The sequence below is a fragment of the Buteo buteo genome, chromosome 14, assembly GCF_964188355.1.
Source record: "Buteo buteo chromosome 14, bButBut1.hap1.1, whole genome shotgun sequence".
Classification (NCBI taxonomy): domain Eukaryota; kingdom Metazoa; phylum Chordata; class Aves; order Accipitriformes; family Accipitridae; genus Buteo; species Buteo buteo.
Window position 1 is genome coordinate 16,586,748 of NC_134184.1, and position 15,029 is coordinate 16,601,776.

The 15,029-nt window shown below is 39.2% G+C and overlaps 1 protein-coding gene across 24 annotated transcripts in view; it reads left to right on the forward strand.

The window, feature by feature from the left end:
• The window catches only part of MYCBP2 (MYC binding protein 2), a 201,492-nt gene extending 193,813 nt beyond the window's left edge, over nucleotides 1-7,679 (forward strand). For all 24 annotated transcript variants that reach the window (XM_075045994.1, XM_075045995.1, XM_075045997.1 and 21 more), the window contains 7 exons: nucleotides 54-157; nucleotides 1,291-1,479; nucleotides 1,994-2,101; nucleotides 3,146-3,355; nucleotides 5,363-5,470; nucleotides 5,658-5,823; nucleotides 6,852-7,679. In XM_075045994.1, coding sequence (XP_074902095.1) covers nucleotides 54-157; nucleotides 1,291-1,479; nucleotides 1,994-2,101; nucleotides 3,146-3,355; nucleotides 5,363-5,470; nucleotides 5,658-5,823; nucleotides 6,852-6,967 — 1,001 coding nt within the window. In that variant the 3' untranslated portion in view covers nucleotides 6,968-7,679. The remainder of the gene's footprint in view (nucleotides 1-53; nucleotides 158-1,290; nucleotides 1,480-1,993; nucleotides 2,102-3,145; nucleotides 3,356-5,362; nucleotides 5,471-5,657; nucleotides 5,824-6,851) is intronic.
• The last annotated feature ends 7,350 nt before the right edge of the window (nucleotides 7,680-15,029 follow it).

Consider the following 15,029-nt stretch of genomic DNA (forward strand, 5'->3'; position numbering starts at 1 on the left):
CCCTTATGTTTTGTTACAACAATTTTTGGTTTTGTTTACTTTTGCGGACTTAGGTAAACCAACCACGAGCAGTTCTGAAGCATGTCGTTTCTGTGGATGTAGGAGTGGAACAGAATTATCAGCAGTGGGAAGTGTTTGTTCTGATACAGATTGCCAGGTGTGTATTAACAAATATCAGTGATCGTGAATTACATGAATAGAAGGGACTGCGGTTATCGAATTGATTCCTTATTTTGAGTAATCCTTGTTCATCCCTGTGATCCATTTTAAATCCTACCTCTCATATGAAAAGGTTTGAATATTGACTATTACATTGTAATTCAAATACTTCTGAGTTTGTAAATGTTTAGTTTAACTACAGGCTACAAACACCAATAGTCAACCAAAATACTGGGTAGTTGTGTTATTCAAAAGTATCTCAAGTTTTCACAATACTGTTCCAAGCAAAAAGTCAATATACACTATCAACATAAAGTCTAGTGTACTGGAAGGCTTGATAAAAGTAGTGTGCCTAACAGCCTGCTTATTCTGTGAGCACAGAACATTTAAGACTTGGCCAGGTTTGTCAGCTGTTTCCATGTGTCCTAAGTGGTTTTTTGCCCTATAGTACAGGTACAATTGGCAGAGGGCCAAATCCTAACCAGTTTCTTATCCCACCCTGCTTATTTCTGTTTGTGTGACAAATTTGTCTTCTTTTTTTCTCTCTCAGCCTATTGAATATATTATATTATTGTTATATTGATTCAGTTCAATTTGTTGTTAGCTTCTGCACAACTTTTATAAGTTTTCTACTTACTAGGGATAGGAATTAGAGGTGGTTAAAATACCATCTCCATATAAAAGTGCTTTATGCTGGTTAATGATCAGCTCATAATGTGTTCTTAAGAGTGGGTTACTTCATACCTTTCCTGAAGGACCTAAATCTGCCGATATCTTAAAGACCGTAATACAGGGCAAGCAATATTTATGCATGAGGCAGTTAATATACAAAATACACATGGAGGATTAAAGAATATTTCACCATATTAAAATTAAAAGTTAAAATTTAAAAATTATGGCTTCATTATACCATTGCTATTCAGGAGTAACAAAAGTAAATGAAGGTATCGGTTCTACTTCAAGTACACAAAATGTGCAGTTTTTCCCAAGTACCTGCTGTAGCAGCACACAACATGAATCATGATTCTTCCATCTTAGTTTATTGCACAAACCAGCAATCCTTCAAAAAGCAACACTATATCAAACTGTTCAGTGGAGGGGAAAAGAAGTTTAATTATTTACTTTTAATAGGAGTATGCTAAAATTGCCTGCAGCAAGACACACCCCTGTGGTCATCCATGTGGAGGCGTTAAGAATGAAGAGCACTGTTTGCCATGCTTGCATGGCTGTGATAAGAATGCTACAACTCTTAAACAAGATGCTGATGACATGTGCATGATCTGCTTTACTGAAGCACTTTCAGCAGCACCAGCTATCCAGGTTTATCCTTTTTTTTTTTTTTCCCCTCCTTTTTAAGAGATTAGTGTTATGGTGGTAATGCTAAGTGTGGAAGAAGTTAAAATACAAAATCCTTCAAATTATTCTTTTAAAAATTTCAAAACAGACATTGTAACAATATGTAAGGTACTTTAAAAGCTTTCTTTTTGTCTGGCATTACTGCCATTTCAAGAAAGCAGATTGCATCAATTTAGTTTGCTGTGTCTACTTTATTAAAATATATGATATTTTATAAAATAATGGGAAAAACAACTAAGGTAATTAATGGATATACTTCATATGTATTTCCTATATCCACTGGTGGTTTTGGGGTGAAAAGGTTATGATTTTAATGACCATTTTATATTCTTTGTTAAGAAGAAAATAGGGGTCTTCTAGGATTTTAAATAAATTAATTTTGGAATTTATACATGTTGCCACTTAAAAGCAAATAACTACTTCTGTTATCATGGTTAATGTAACTTCAGTGTTCACTTACATGTATTCTTTTCTAAAGCTGGACTGCAGCCACGTTTTCCATTTGCAATGCTGTCAACGAGTACTAGAAAACAGATGGCTTGGGCCAAGGATAACTTTCGGGTTTATGTCCTGTCCTATTTGCAAGGTAAATGAGCTATGTGTTTACTACCTAGGTCAAAAAAGTTACCTAATACTGTCTTTGGTTTCTCGTTTGTTTGTTGTTGTTTTTTTTTTTTTAATAATATATTGCTTGTTACAATATAAATTAGTTATACATCACTTGTTTCCTTAATTTCTCATGTCACTGAAGAAAGGGTATCATCGATACATCTTTTTACCTTCACCTCCCAGTCCCTGAAGTTAGGGTCCTTTTAAAAAGAAAGCATAATGCAGACATTATCTTAATGCTGTTTTATTCTTGGCACCATCAGATTGTAAATTACCAATATTTGGGGATGGCAAGGAGAGGAAGAAGTAATCTTAATGCACATTGTCTGAAGCAGGAAACTTGGCTTCTCAATTTTACTAACCTCTTTTAAAGCTGCTTTGTTTTGCAGTATGAGGACAGAGCTGAAGAATCTATGTACTTAGTTCAGCTTAAATTACTAAAAATTCCTCTTGTATTCTACAAAATCATAATTGCTGTAAGCAAAAGCATATGACAGCTGCTGGGAAGGAGAGCGCCTTAATACCCTAGGAATATGAAACTGTGAATGGTCAGCCATTCTCCATGCTGACTTTCTTCCTTCATGCTGTATTTTGGTAGTTTATGGCAATAGCTTCTGGTCATTAAATGATAAAGAGCTGGCATAGAGGACTGTCAGTCATTATTCTTAATTGCTGAGCAATAAGTCAAAAAGGACCAAAATTAGAGAAAACATACGATCAGAATATTCCTGTGCTGTGATGAATATTTCATGTACCCTTTACCATCCCTCTGTGGTTGTTACAGTCTGTTGTAAGGGCTGATGATTTCATATAACAAAAGGCCATATAAGAAGCATTCCTGGTTACTATTTTTGTGGCATACAAAGTATATACTATATCAGCCATTTTTTTTAAATGTCCATTGCCTCAGCTCTTAGGTTTTTATGACATCCGTTACACTGTATTGTTTGACCATAATACAAATCCTTACAGCTGTTGTAATAAAGATGCAAGATATTTTAATCATTTTTTTTATTTTCAGAACAAAATCAATCATACAGTATTAAAGGATTTGCTTGATCCAATCAAAGAACTCTATGAAGATGTAAGGAGAAAAGCACTAATGAGACTGGAGTATGAAGGGTTGCACAAGAGTGAGGCCATCACAACACCGGGTGTTAGATTTTATAATGACCCAGCTGGCTATGCTATGAACAGATATGCTTATTATGTTTGCTACAAATGCAAAAAGGTATGATGATTAGTACTTTCTCAAATTAAACTTATGTTATAGTTTCAAAAGTAATTTCTTAAAGAATGCAACATATATTTAATAGATTGTATGTGGAGTAGGAAAGCAGGAAAAGAAATTGTTGTTAAATCATAATTTTAAAAAAAAGTGTTGAACAAATTAGATGTCCATAGTGTCTTATCCTGTAAAGCTCAAAAGTATATACAGAGCAGTTCAGAAACCAAAAGCATGTTGAGGTGATAGCCCTCTTACAAGACTGTGCAGATGATACCATGTTAGAACACCACCCATCCCTTCGTCCCACTTCCAACTCATACTTTACGTGAACATTAAAACAGTATAAACATAGGTTTCATTCTAATTCTTTGATATGGAGAGTTCCTTACTAAGATTCCACCTAAATATCACTTTTACACAAGTGGGAGTTCATTGCAACTGCAGTAAACTGACTTTGGGGCAGAAATGTTAGAATGAAAAAGGAGTAGAAAGAGGAAATGGCCTGATAGACTCTGGGTCACATTCGTGCAGTTTTCTTCAGGTAGAGAATATGAAATTTATCCAGAAAACAAAAATCATATACAAACAGCCCCTGGTTTCCCCACCAGCAGAGAAGAGACAAACAGTCTTTATCTATGGTTAGACAAATTTTGGATAATCACTGAACCCCCTCCCATTGCTGCTTTCATCTGAAGCTGATTTTATTGTCCATCTTGATCACACCTCTTTCCTTTTTCCCTTAGGAATGAATGGAATAAGGCAATTTCTTGATAAAATTTTCAAGGGAAACCCCAATAATTTTTTTGTTAAATGGAAGTGCACAATTTGGAAATAAGAGTACAAAGGATTAACTTTGATATGCTAGAGAAGAGCAGTAATTAATCCCTCTAGCTCATAACTACACAGTTACTCAGTTCACTTTTGTTCCTGCCTCCCACATTTAATCAATTTTCACTCCTCATCCTTCAGCAATTTGCCTACTGCCTTTTTTAATTCCCTTAACAAAAATTATTTCTTTTTTCATCTTTCTCCAGTTTTTATTCCTGTCCCTGTTTTTATTACGCTTTCTTTCCAGTATTTAATACTCAGTATTTCGGTGTTTTTCTTACCGCCTTTTTTTTCCTTCCCTTGTATCTCATTATTCACTTTCATACTGTGTCCATATGTCTGAACAGCAACATTCAACTAATTTCTAACTTCTTTCCTTCCTCCAGCACCTGTTCACCCCAAACTACTACCTAATTCCCTGACATACATTGCATAGGACTCTCCCTTTTCTTTTTAGTCTGCAGATTTTGGGGGAAGGTGGGCTTCTCAAACTTTTCCTTCCTCATAGTTGCCTTGAGACCACCTTCCCTATCCTTTTGCAATCACTGCAAAAAGACAAGAATTGCTGAAAGCAAGAATTTTGTGCATTGTCTAATTAGTCAATAATATGGTAACAAAGGAAGCAAGGAAGTTACTCGTTGTCTCATCTCACTACTCCATGTGAAAACACTTCGTATATGAGGAAATTCATCAGAGCTGGCAGTCTTACTTGGTGCTTTTTTTGTGCCCAGTATATCCTGGTAGAATAAGATGAGACAGTAGAATGAATTTGTAGGAAATACCAAAATCCTAATTATAAGGAATCCCACATGAGCATAAAAACTGATACTCCTTTCAGCTAGTAAAAAGCCCTCCTGGTAGAAAGTTTCTCTGCTGCCTTCAGCTTCAGTCCTGTCTTTCCTACATACAGTTCATAGAGCATCCAAATACTGTTTCAAAAGCTTTACAGTTACTTGCATAGACCAGACTACATTGCACATTTTTTAGTCTTGTTTATCCTGAGATCAAGAGACATTGTCTTAGTGCCTCAAAAACATGTAACCAAAGTCAGAGTTGAGAGTTACCAGAATAGTGGAGACTACAGTAATGACCCTTATTCACCATTTTCCCCTTACAAATTGAATTTGTTAAAATAATAGTTGTCTCTGGTTTAATGGCCAATCATTCTTATATGAAATTTAGGCATATTTTGGTGGTGAAGCTCGTTGTGATGCTGAAGCTGGACAAGGAGATGACTATGATCCAAGAGAGCTTATTTGTGGTGCATGCTCTGATGTTTCAAGGGCTCAGGTAAGTAAAGAACTTATATTCATGTTTTTATTTCATTCTGAAGCTCAGAGTACCCGAGCTGTACACAGTCATTTGTAATTATATGTATTGTATAATATTAATATATACTACAGAATGTAGAAATGTGTTGTTCAGATTGTTACAGCATGGCTACTTCATTTATCGGTGTTTGTTTTCTTTTGTTTAGATGTGTCCCAAACACGGTACGGATTTCTTAGAATACAAATGCCGCTACTGCTGTTCAGTTGCTGTTTTTTTCTGTTTTGGGACAACGCATTTTTGCAATGCTTGCCATGATGATTTCCAAAGAATGACAAGCATCCCTAAAGAAGAACTCCCACACTGTCCTGCAGGTAGTATTTTTATAAAGCAAATTTACCACACTGAATTCTGAGATTAGTAATCCGTTCTAATTGATATTCTTATCTTTTCTTGCTGATGATTTTTAGAAAAACCACAGGGTCAGTTATACAAGTTTTAAATTCAGTATCTTGAATAATATTAGAATGGATTTGTTCAATGCAAGCTTTTGATTTTTTGCTTTTCTGGCAATAATACAGGCAATGTCATCACACTGGTCCTTTAAACATTAGATACTTTGATACAGAAAGGCATTTCAGTTTACCTACACCAAATCAGACTCCAGATCTGTAATGATGTGTTACAATTATATTGAAAAAATTAACACACTACTATTAAATGATATATCTGTACTTAGGTACCTGTCATGTGCAAACCGTTGCCAGTGCCTTAGTTTCTAACTTCATGTGCCATTGTCACGTTATTTATCTTGCTGTTGAAAAAAAGTGAGATCTTAAGATACTAACATGAAAAAAGTAAAAAGAAATAAAGATTCCTGATATAACCTTAGAATATTTTTTACTGCAGAGTGTACATCTTGATCATATTTATCGATTTTGCTTTTAGATTGTGCTAATTTCTTCCACAGTATTAATGAGATTAAACTTATTTTGTGATTCTCCCTGTAAGTTTTTTGCTTTCTTTTACTTTGAATTTAGTGTATGTTAAATTACACAGCAGTTTGATTCCCCCCCCCTTCAAATACCAGTTCAACATTTGACTTAACTGTTTTAAGGAGCTAACAGTTCTTGATCATTTTTTGTCAGATCTAATTGAATGGCATTTTTTCTCTTGGCCTATTAAGCCTTTAGACTTCTTGCTTGAATTTGACTGTGTGAAAGCACCTTTCTATCTGCTGTTTCTTACGCCTTCATTTTTGATGCCTTATAAGTTCATATTATAGACATGTTACCTTGACTTAGCATGTGTTTTGAGGAAGTGTAATGTATGTTTATTTACATCGAGTCTGCAAGCATTAATCTCTTCTTTTCTTTTCCCCTCACCCTTGAATTCACTGTAGGTCCCAAAGGTAAACAACTTGAAGGAACAGAATGTCCACTTCATGTTGTCCATCCACCCACTGGTGAAGAATTTGCTCTGGGTTGTGGGGTTTGCAGAAATGCTCACACTTTTTAGACTAGTGTTTGGTTTTTTTTACCAGAGCAAAACAGGTGCCCTCATCCCTCAAGTGTCCTGAAAATAAAAGTCCAGCTGGGATGAGGATGGGACCATTTCATAACCCAGGTAAAAGGAACAATTTACAGTGCAAGAAGGATGCCAAATACCATGTACATAATTCTTGCTGTGAGATATTGACATTTTTTGAACCGAGACATCAAAACTTGTGAGGTGTTTGCATGTGGCCATTACAGTCATCGGCTAGGAAACGTTGGACGTTTACAAATAAATAATTGCTATTAAAGGATCTGTGTGTCTGTGGACTATGAATGATGCTGGCTTTCAGGAGAAAGAAAAAAAATATTGATTATTGTATACTGACTTTTTGTAATCTTGTACAATTGTAACGCATCACAAGTGGGGATGGGAAAGAGGAATATTCTGGTTTATTTCCTAGACTGTTATAAAAAAAAAAATTGTGTTAGGAAGGCATAAATGTAACAAGTATCACGCTGTATATAAAGGTATCAATGTTTGTCCTGTATAAGAATTATTAAATTACAACAGCAGTTTCATTTAAACTTCTGGGTTATGTTTGAGCCTGAAATTTTAATGAAGTGCAATACTGAGTGTGCCTCATATCTTGCAGCTGTAAACATAATGGAATGTACATGTCAATAAAGCCACTGTACATTTTTATACAGTGAAAGTCTAATGAATGTGTAAGCCTCTATTTTCAGAAATGTTTTTTAAAACGGGGTGGGGGGAGGAGGGGGTTGGTTCTTATAATTACTTCAGCAGGTTCTTTTAAAAGAAGTAGGAAAGTTTATTGGGTAAAATGGTGGTTATGGAAGTACCTAAGACAAAGAGCGCTGCTCAAATCTTTAAAAGAAAAGCTGGATAAATGTACTTATGGATTCATGTGAAGTATTGTACTTCCATTTCAATTTCCAACAATGTTTTAAAACACAAAAGAAGACTCTATTTTACATTATTTTTATCAGTTATTAAGACTTCAGTAAAATATCACCCCCACTTTTGCCATGAATCCCAAAATGTTCATTTCATTTCATCAGAGTCCCAAGTTCTCTGCTCCTCTATAGCGAAAAGCAAACTGTAACTTCAAGTAAAGACATGAACAACTGCTCTCACAGTTAAGATATTGGTAGATGGCATCCAGATAGGTCACAGCACCTTGATCGGACTGGAACCATGGGAACCATCTCACCTATCTTCAGCCATCTGTAATGTATATGTCTGCGCTTTAGCTGGGGAAAAACACACACCTCTGAAGTACAATTCATCTTATTCACAGTAGCAAGGAGGGGGGGGGGGGAGGTTGCAGTCATAGAGACGAAGGTTGTCAAACATAGGCCTTGTGCTAGACTTGTAAAGAAATATGCCATATCATATTTTTGAACAGCTCACAGTCATCCAACCAACTGAACCTGTGACAGTGAGGAATTTTAACTAGTTGGGTATCTATCTATTTGGAAAGATACACGCCAGGAGATAGGCTGCTTGGTAAATTCTTGGAATATATTTAAAATAAATGCTATATGAAGTAGAGAAAGTAACTAAAAGGTGGCTTTACTAGATTTGATTATGACTGAAAGGCAGTTTAGATGAAAACAACCACACAGTGACAACATTCATGATTCTGAAAGGAAAGAAGAGAGAAAACAAGATAAAGAAATTATATTCAGTAAATTGACAGAAGTCTCAGGTAAGATCCTGTAGAAATCAAGTGTAAAGAAATAAATTATTTAGGGGAGTTGACATTTTCTTTAGAACAACCAGCTATACTAAGATCACAGCCAGCAGCTATCCTAGTGCAAACAAAGGATATAACTAGTACTAAGCAGTCAGTGTAGCCAAGTTAGGAATTATATTTAAAAAAAGAAAGGAAACAAAATCAAATTACTACAGATGAGTAGCAGGCGTGGGGAAAGGTGCAAGATAAAACTTAATTTGCAATGGACATAAAGAATAACAAGCAAGAGAAAGATTGGTCCTATACCTGCAATGATGAAGCCCTTCATTCCACAAAAAAAATCACCCACAATTTGAAATCACATTAAACCCTCTATTTGAATATTAGGAGGAGGCCAGTGTGGTGTTCTTATTCAGCATCTTGAAGAGTAAAGGTTCTTCCTATGTTGTATTTCAGTTACAGAAACAGAGAGTATGACTCGCCTGTCCAAATTATGTCCATACTGTAGATTTTTACCTCGGACATAGTCATCTTCAGTGGGGAGAGGCAGGCACTTCTGCGATATGGTTCGTTTCATCTCAATATAAAACACAAGGCACCTGAATAGCTCAGATGTAGATGACTACAATGTGCATTTTTAAAGTTAAGTCACCACAGCCTACTCTACAGTCTGAAGCAGAAGCAATGTTTTGGACCCATGACACCACAACCTTCAGAACCAAGGCGGTGGCGGGGGGGGGGGAGAGGATGTCCAGATATGAAGAGTGAAAGGTCAAAGTTTGAAGTGTTCTTGCACATTTGTGGCTCCATGTTCCCTGGTTAATATTTTTTTTTTCATTAACAGATCATTAGCCTTTCCTCTGGCTTAGCACTCTGCGCATCCTGGCAGGGTAGACATTGTGGTCTGAGGTTTGGAAGTTCATGTTTTAATGTTGCCAGATACATCCTGGAGACCTACTATGGACCTTAAAAAGACTAAGTGTCTTTATTTGAAAATGTAAGTTCCTTACTCAATACTTGTCAATCCTGTATCTACAACCTGTGAACTCCTATTGGGTACATCCTGAGTCACTTCAGAATGGCAGGTGTAGAGTAAAAGATGCAGAATGATGTTCTAAGGACTCTTCCATTCATCATACACTATTGATCATACAAGAAATGTGCTGTAGGGTTATCAGAACTAATATACCTATTAGTTCGGAGGTACTGCAGTAAATTTGGATTATACCAGTGGTATTAAACCAGTGGTTAGAGTACAACAGGGTGTACATAGGACAGAAGGTGGAAGAAAGCAGAGCCCAGTGAATTTATTAAGGATCCCCTATCATACTGTTCAGATATGTCTCTCCTTCACAACCCAGAGGGGGCCTCACTCCCTTCTCACCTACACTCAAAGCCTCATGTCGCTGCTCCCCTGCTCTTCACCAGGACTCTCAGGTGCTGTTTTCTGTCCTAATCTACCACAGTCAATCCCTTTTTCTCCTTTCATTGTTTTCTGGCTGCTGTTTCTCCATTTTAGGAGCCTTTTCCTCCACCCCAGTGTGCAGGAGCAGAGCTGCCACGTGGAGGAGCAGCGCCCTGGTCAGACTGGGCACTGCTGCTCTTCCCGGCTGACCACGCACAGCCAAGGAGACACACAGCAGAACCTGGAGCTGCCAAATCCAGTGTACGGTGTGTGCTATACCATTTTAAAGCCAATATGTTACAAAAAGTGAGAATTTTCTTTTCCTGTGTAACTACACAAAGACAAAGCTTATTTTAAGTGTTCAGAATGCAGCTGTCAACCAGTACATCAAAGGTATGGCTGCATTTACACCAGGGATTTCAGCACGTCCATGTTCCCAGGTCATGGATTAGATGTCTGTAATAGAAACTTAATTCAGAGGGCATTTGGTTTAGAAAAGCCATCTTTCTAATTGTAAACTGACTTGATAAGGAATCATTAAAAGAGAATACAAAAAGAAAACTTTTGCCCAAAAAGGATATCGAAGAAAGACAAATTAAATACAGTGGTAGATTAATGCTGAAGTGGTTTATATCTTTATGCGTAGGTTCTTGACATAGGTCCCAGAAGGTCTTTGACATTCTGGAAAAATGAGTTAGAGAGCAGACAAATCTGAGGTGTCTGACCCACTATCCTTTTTAGAAAATTTGAGTGTAGCATGATAGTTACAAATTAATTCTGGGTTTGAATTTTCCAGCCTTCTCTTTCATTTTAGATTAATATGAGTATTAATTTAGGAAACTGAGATTACAGTGGGGAAAAGACATGACACTGCTATGTTCAGTTTATTAAGTGGACTGAGTGAGCAATAGGCAGTGTCAGGGAAATGTTTCTCTCACACGACAGACCATCCCCGATTACTACTCCAGGGAGATGGCACAGCCGAGCGTGAGCATCAGGCTCTTGGGTAAAGCTCAGCCCCCACATATAATGGTTGCGCCTCGGACACTCCGCTCCTACGCTGTGTCAGACATTCACGTCACCACATCTCCCCCTGCACCGATCTCTACCGCTGATTATAGCCAGATGCCAGTACAGGCCACTAATCAGATCAGTCCACAATAAGATTGCTGTATGCCTTTCCAGCAGTCTCATGTGCTTTTCTGTCAGCTGTTGATCCACAGCCCACGCAATGGAAATACTCAGTTCTTGTTTGCCCTACCGTGTTTGCCACAGCTCACCACACTCAGCCACTTCATACGGAACTCAGCTCCGGGCCAAGGCAAGGCCACAGTACTCCCACTCAGATCATACATCATTTATTTACAAATAGCTTAAACTTTCACGGGTGTATCCACCCACCGAGCACAAAATGAACAGTAAAAGTTAATAAGGCACAGATAGTTAACCAGTCACCATCAGGGCCTGATAATCTTGGTCCTTACGAAACAGTTATCGTTAATCACGTCCTACTAAGTTAGTTCATTGTTTCACCTAAACAGAGGCTAGCTAGGGAGCTTCAGGACCATCCAGTCATTCGGGATGTAACTCAAACTTTGTAGGTTTTTGCCACAGCCACCTCCTTAACCCATGCCAGACATTGCAGGTGACTGAGAGTGCAGTAGTTGTACGGCAGAACGCCCCATGTCCCTCAGCCCAAGGCATACTGGAAGGACTGCGCTGTCACACCCCCTGCCCTCACTGCTGGGTTCTAGTAGTAATGAACTTGCGCTCCCAAGCATTCCAGGTGGTGGGCTTTTCACCACATATACCTACATAGATGCAACCAAATACAGAACAACAAACTGATTACAATCAACAGCACAGCAATCAAGTGCAATGGGACATCACAAGTTAGTTATCGACAATCACCCAAAGATGTCCCCCACCAGCTAGCAGTGAGTTTTCTCAGACAAATGCCTGAGGCTCTGCAGTCTGTTGGGATTGAAGAGGCACCTGCGATGGTGCTCTGTGCTCTCGCCACAAGGTTTTGTGTAGGCTGTCTGCTGCTAGTTGAAATTCTGTCGCTTTGGTTCTAACAGTTTCTTCCCATGGTGTGCCTAATAGGGGGTTTGGCCACTGAAACCTTAAACATTACTTCAGGCTTTGCTTTGGGTTAGCTGCTGAGCAACACACACAGTGCCATTTGCTGTCACCATCACAGCACTGCTTGTACACTCCCACTCCTTTTGGCAGCCTGCTGGGATAACCATCCTCCCTGGATACTGGTGTAACAGCTGATATTCACAAAGTGCCATTTCCATTGGTCACTACTTGCACTTTTTCTTCTACCTAGAGCACATCACCTATCTATAAGTCAAACTGGTCAATAAACAGGGCTCTATAAGGTAGACAATACCAGAATGACAAATGTAGCATCCATGGGTCAGTTATTTACAGCTCCAGTTTGTTCTGACATCAGTACAGCCACCAATGCAGGGCTGCGCCTACCGACTTCCTCAATTACACGTGGCAGAGGCACAAACCGGCCTGCAGGAGCCCCATCTGCCAAGGATGGCAGTGGTGCAGGTAACCCCTGAATCCCTAGCTCTACTTGTGGCCCATTACTGCTCCACCTGAGGCCACAGGAAAGCACACTGCACCACTGAGGGTCAGTCGGGGCAGTGCCCTTTAGCCAAACACCTCCCTTTTTGCATTAATCCCCCCATGCAGCTACCTGCTTGTAGCTTGGCTTCTACTGCTGTAGCTACTTGCATGAGTGAGCACCACTCCTTGGTATGGGAGGAGCTCCCTGCTTGGGGACGGACCAGGTGATTTCAGCATCCTTAGCCCATGTTAGCTCTTGGATGAAATTTCCACCTCCCCTTCTGCTCATTCCCTAATATTCCTTTCCTGAGACAGCCACGATGTGGCTTTGTGTACATACTCCCCTGCACAGTTTACCCTTTCTGCTCGGTCAGCTGCCCTGGAAAGGGTTCCCACTCCATCCAGCATCATTCCTAGGTCTCTCCTGTGATGTCCACTCCATCTAAGTAGCCACGAGAAGAGGGAAGGATGGCATTAAACACACTGGCACATGCAGGGAATGCATACTCCACTGTGGCCACATGTGCAGCACTGTCACGTCACTTAGAGCTGTACCATCTCAGAATGCTTAGAAATTCAGGCAGTTTGGTATGACGGGCAGGGTATACGCCACTAGCAGTAATTTGCCATCCTAATGCTGATTCCTAACAATGAGACTTAGAAACTTGACTGGTGAACTTGAACAGCCCTTTAAAAGCATTTGCCTGGAGGCAGGTCCTATCAGTGGACTCTGTCAAGGAGCAGTAATAGCAACAGGGATGACCCCAAGTACAGTATAAATGCGGCAACCTACCCCCGTAGGTTTTGCTGCAATACACATAATGTAAGATGATACACTGCATCTGCATCCACCTCTGTCCCCATTTTCCCCAAAACAAACAGGATTTGAGCAAAAACATCCCTGTTCAAGACACTGTTACTCATAAGACTGTTGTCTCTACTTCTATACCTTTGGGTTTTCCCATACTCCTGGCATGGTGTCATATGGCCTGGGTCCATAAATCTTTTCTTCCCTCCTGATGGAGGCTGGGCACAACTACACACCTCCCACCAGGCAAGTCCTATGTTCTGGCAAGCCCCAAGTGCCTTACTGCTGACTGAGTTTGACATTCCCCATGAATAGGTGCTTACTGGCAGGACATTGGATCTGTTCTTCCAGCACACTTTTATCTTGAAGAAACTGATGCACAATATCTAGGTTTTGCCCCCAGTGCTGGGATACAAGAGTTAGAAACAAGGTCCTGGACCCATATTTGAAAACCAGCATTAGGGTGTCCATGCAGGAGCCATTTGACATGCTACATAAGGTACCCTCCTTCAGTGCCTTGGTACCAAGGCCAATCCTAATACAAATGCCAGCCCTCTCTTAGCAATAAACCTGTTTGGGATTTTAATTTTACCACTAACTTGTTAATCATGTTAACTCCTCACCCACTGGCAGAGACAGCTGAAGCGATTTGCAGGGACACGTACAGAACACAGAGAAAATTCCTGTAAACCAATAAGCTCCTCTACCGGGACGTTGTCAGGGCAACCTATCAATGAGATGGCACTACCTTTCCAGCAGTATTGTTCTCCTGTCAGCTGGTCATCCATGGTCCACACCATGAAAACATTTAGTTCTTGTCCACGCTGCTGTCTGCACAGTTCAGCATGTTCAGCCCGTTTGTATGGATCTCCTAGCCAAAGCCAGGCCATGATAGTCCTCTATCAGAGATGCTCTAGCAAACAGCAAATTTTACTATGTTATCTTACAAAATATAGCAGAGTGATATGATAGTTTTTACAAATGAAGAAAACATCTGAGCCATTCATCTGGGAAGAATCACTATAGACTCTAGAGACAGAAGTAATGTTTAGACAGTGAGTTTTGAGGAACCTTTTAAAGCAATTATCCCCAGCTTTAACTGAAGCATGAGCAACAATATCAAGTAACCAGCCTGTTGCAGGCAACACTCCACCCTGCTGTCACTCGTCCTTAGTTTTATCTTTTTATTTTTCTGTGGCTGTGAGGCCTTAAGTTGAGGCCCTCTGTTTCAAGGACCATTTTACCTGTGGCTACTTTTTGAAAAACAGGTGAGTTTCAGCTTCTGTTCTATAAGGCCTTGTTTGTGATAGATAATATTTACTTATTTTATCAGTTCCTAACATTGTATTCTAAAAGTGTAAGCACTTCCCTCCCCCTACAAAAAATTCCTGTGTAGACATATTAAGAGGATAAAAAAAGGGAAGTTTCCCGAACAATGATATCCATTGCTGAAAAACAATAACTGCATTTGGCATTGTTAAAGAACAAGGTCTGTTTTCCTGTCTTTTTCAGCACAGTCTGCTGAGGAATAAGACTGTGACAGGCAGCCTAAAACAGGTCCTTCAGC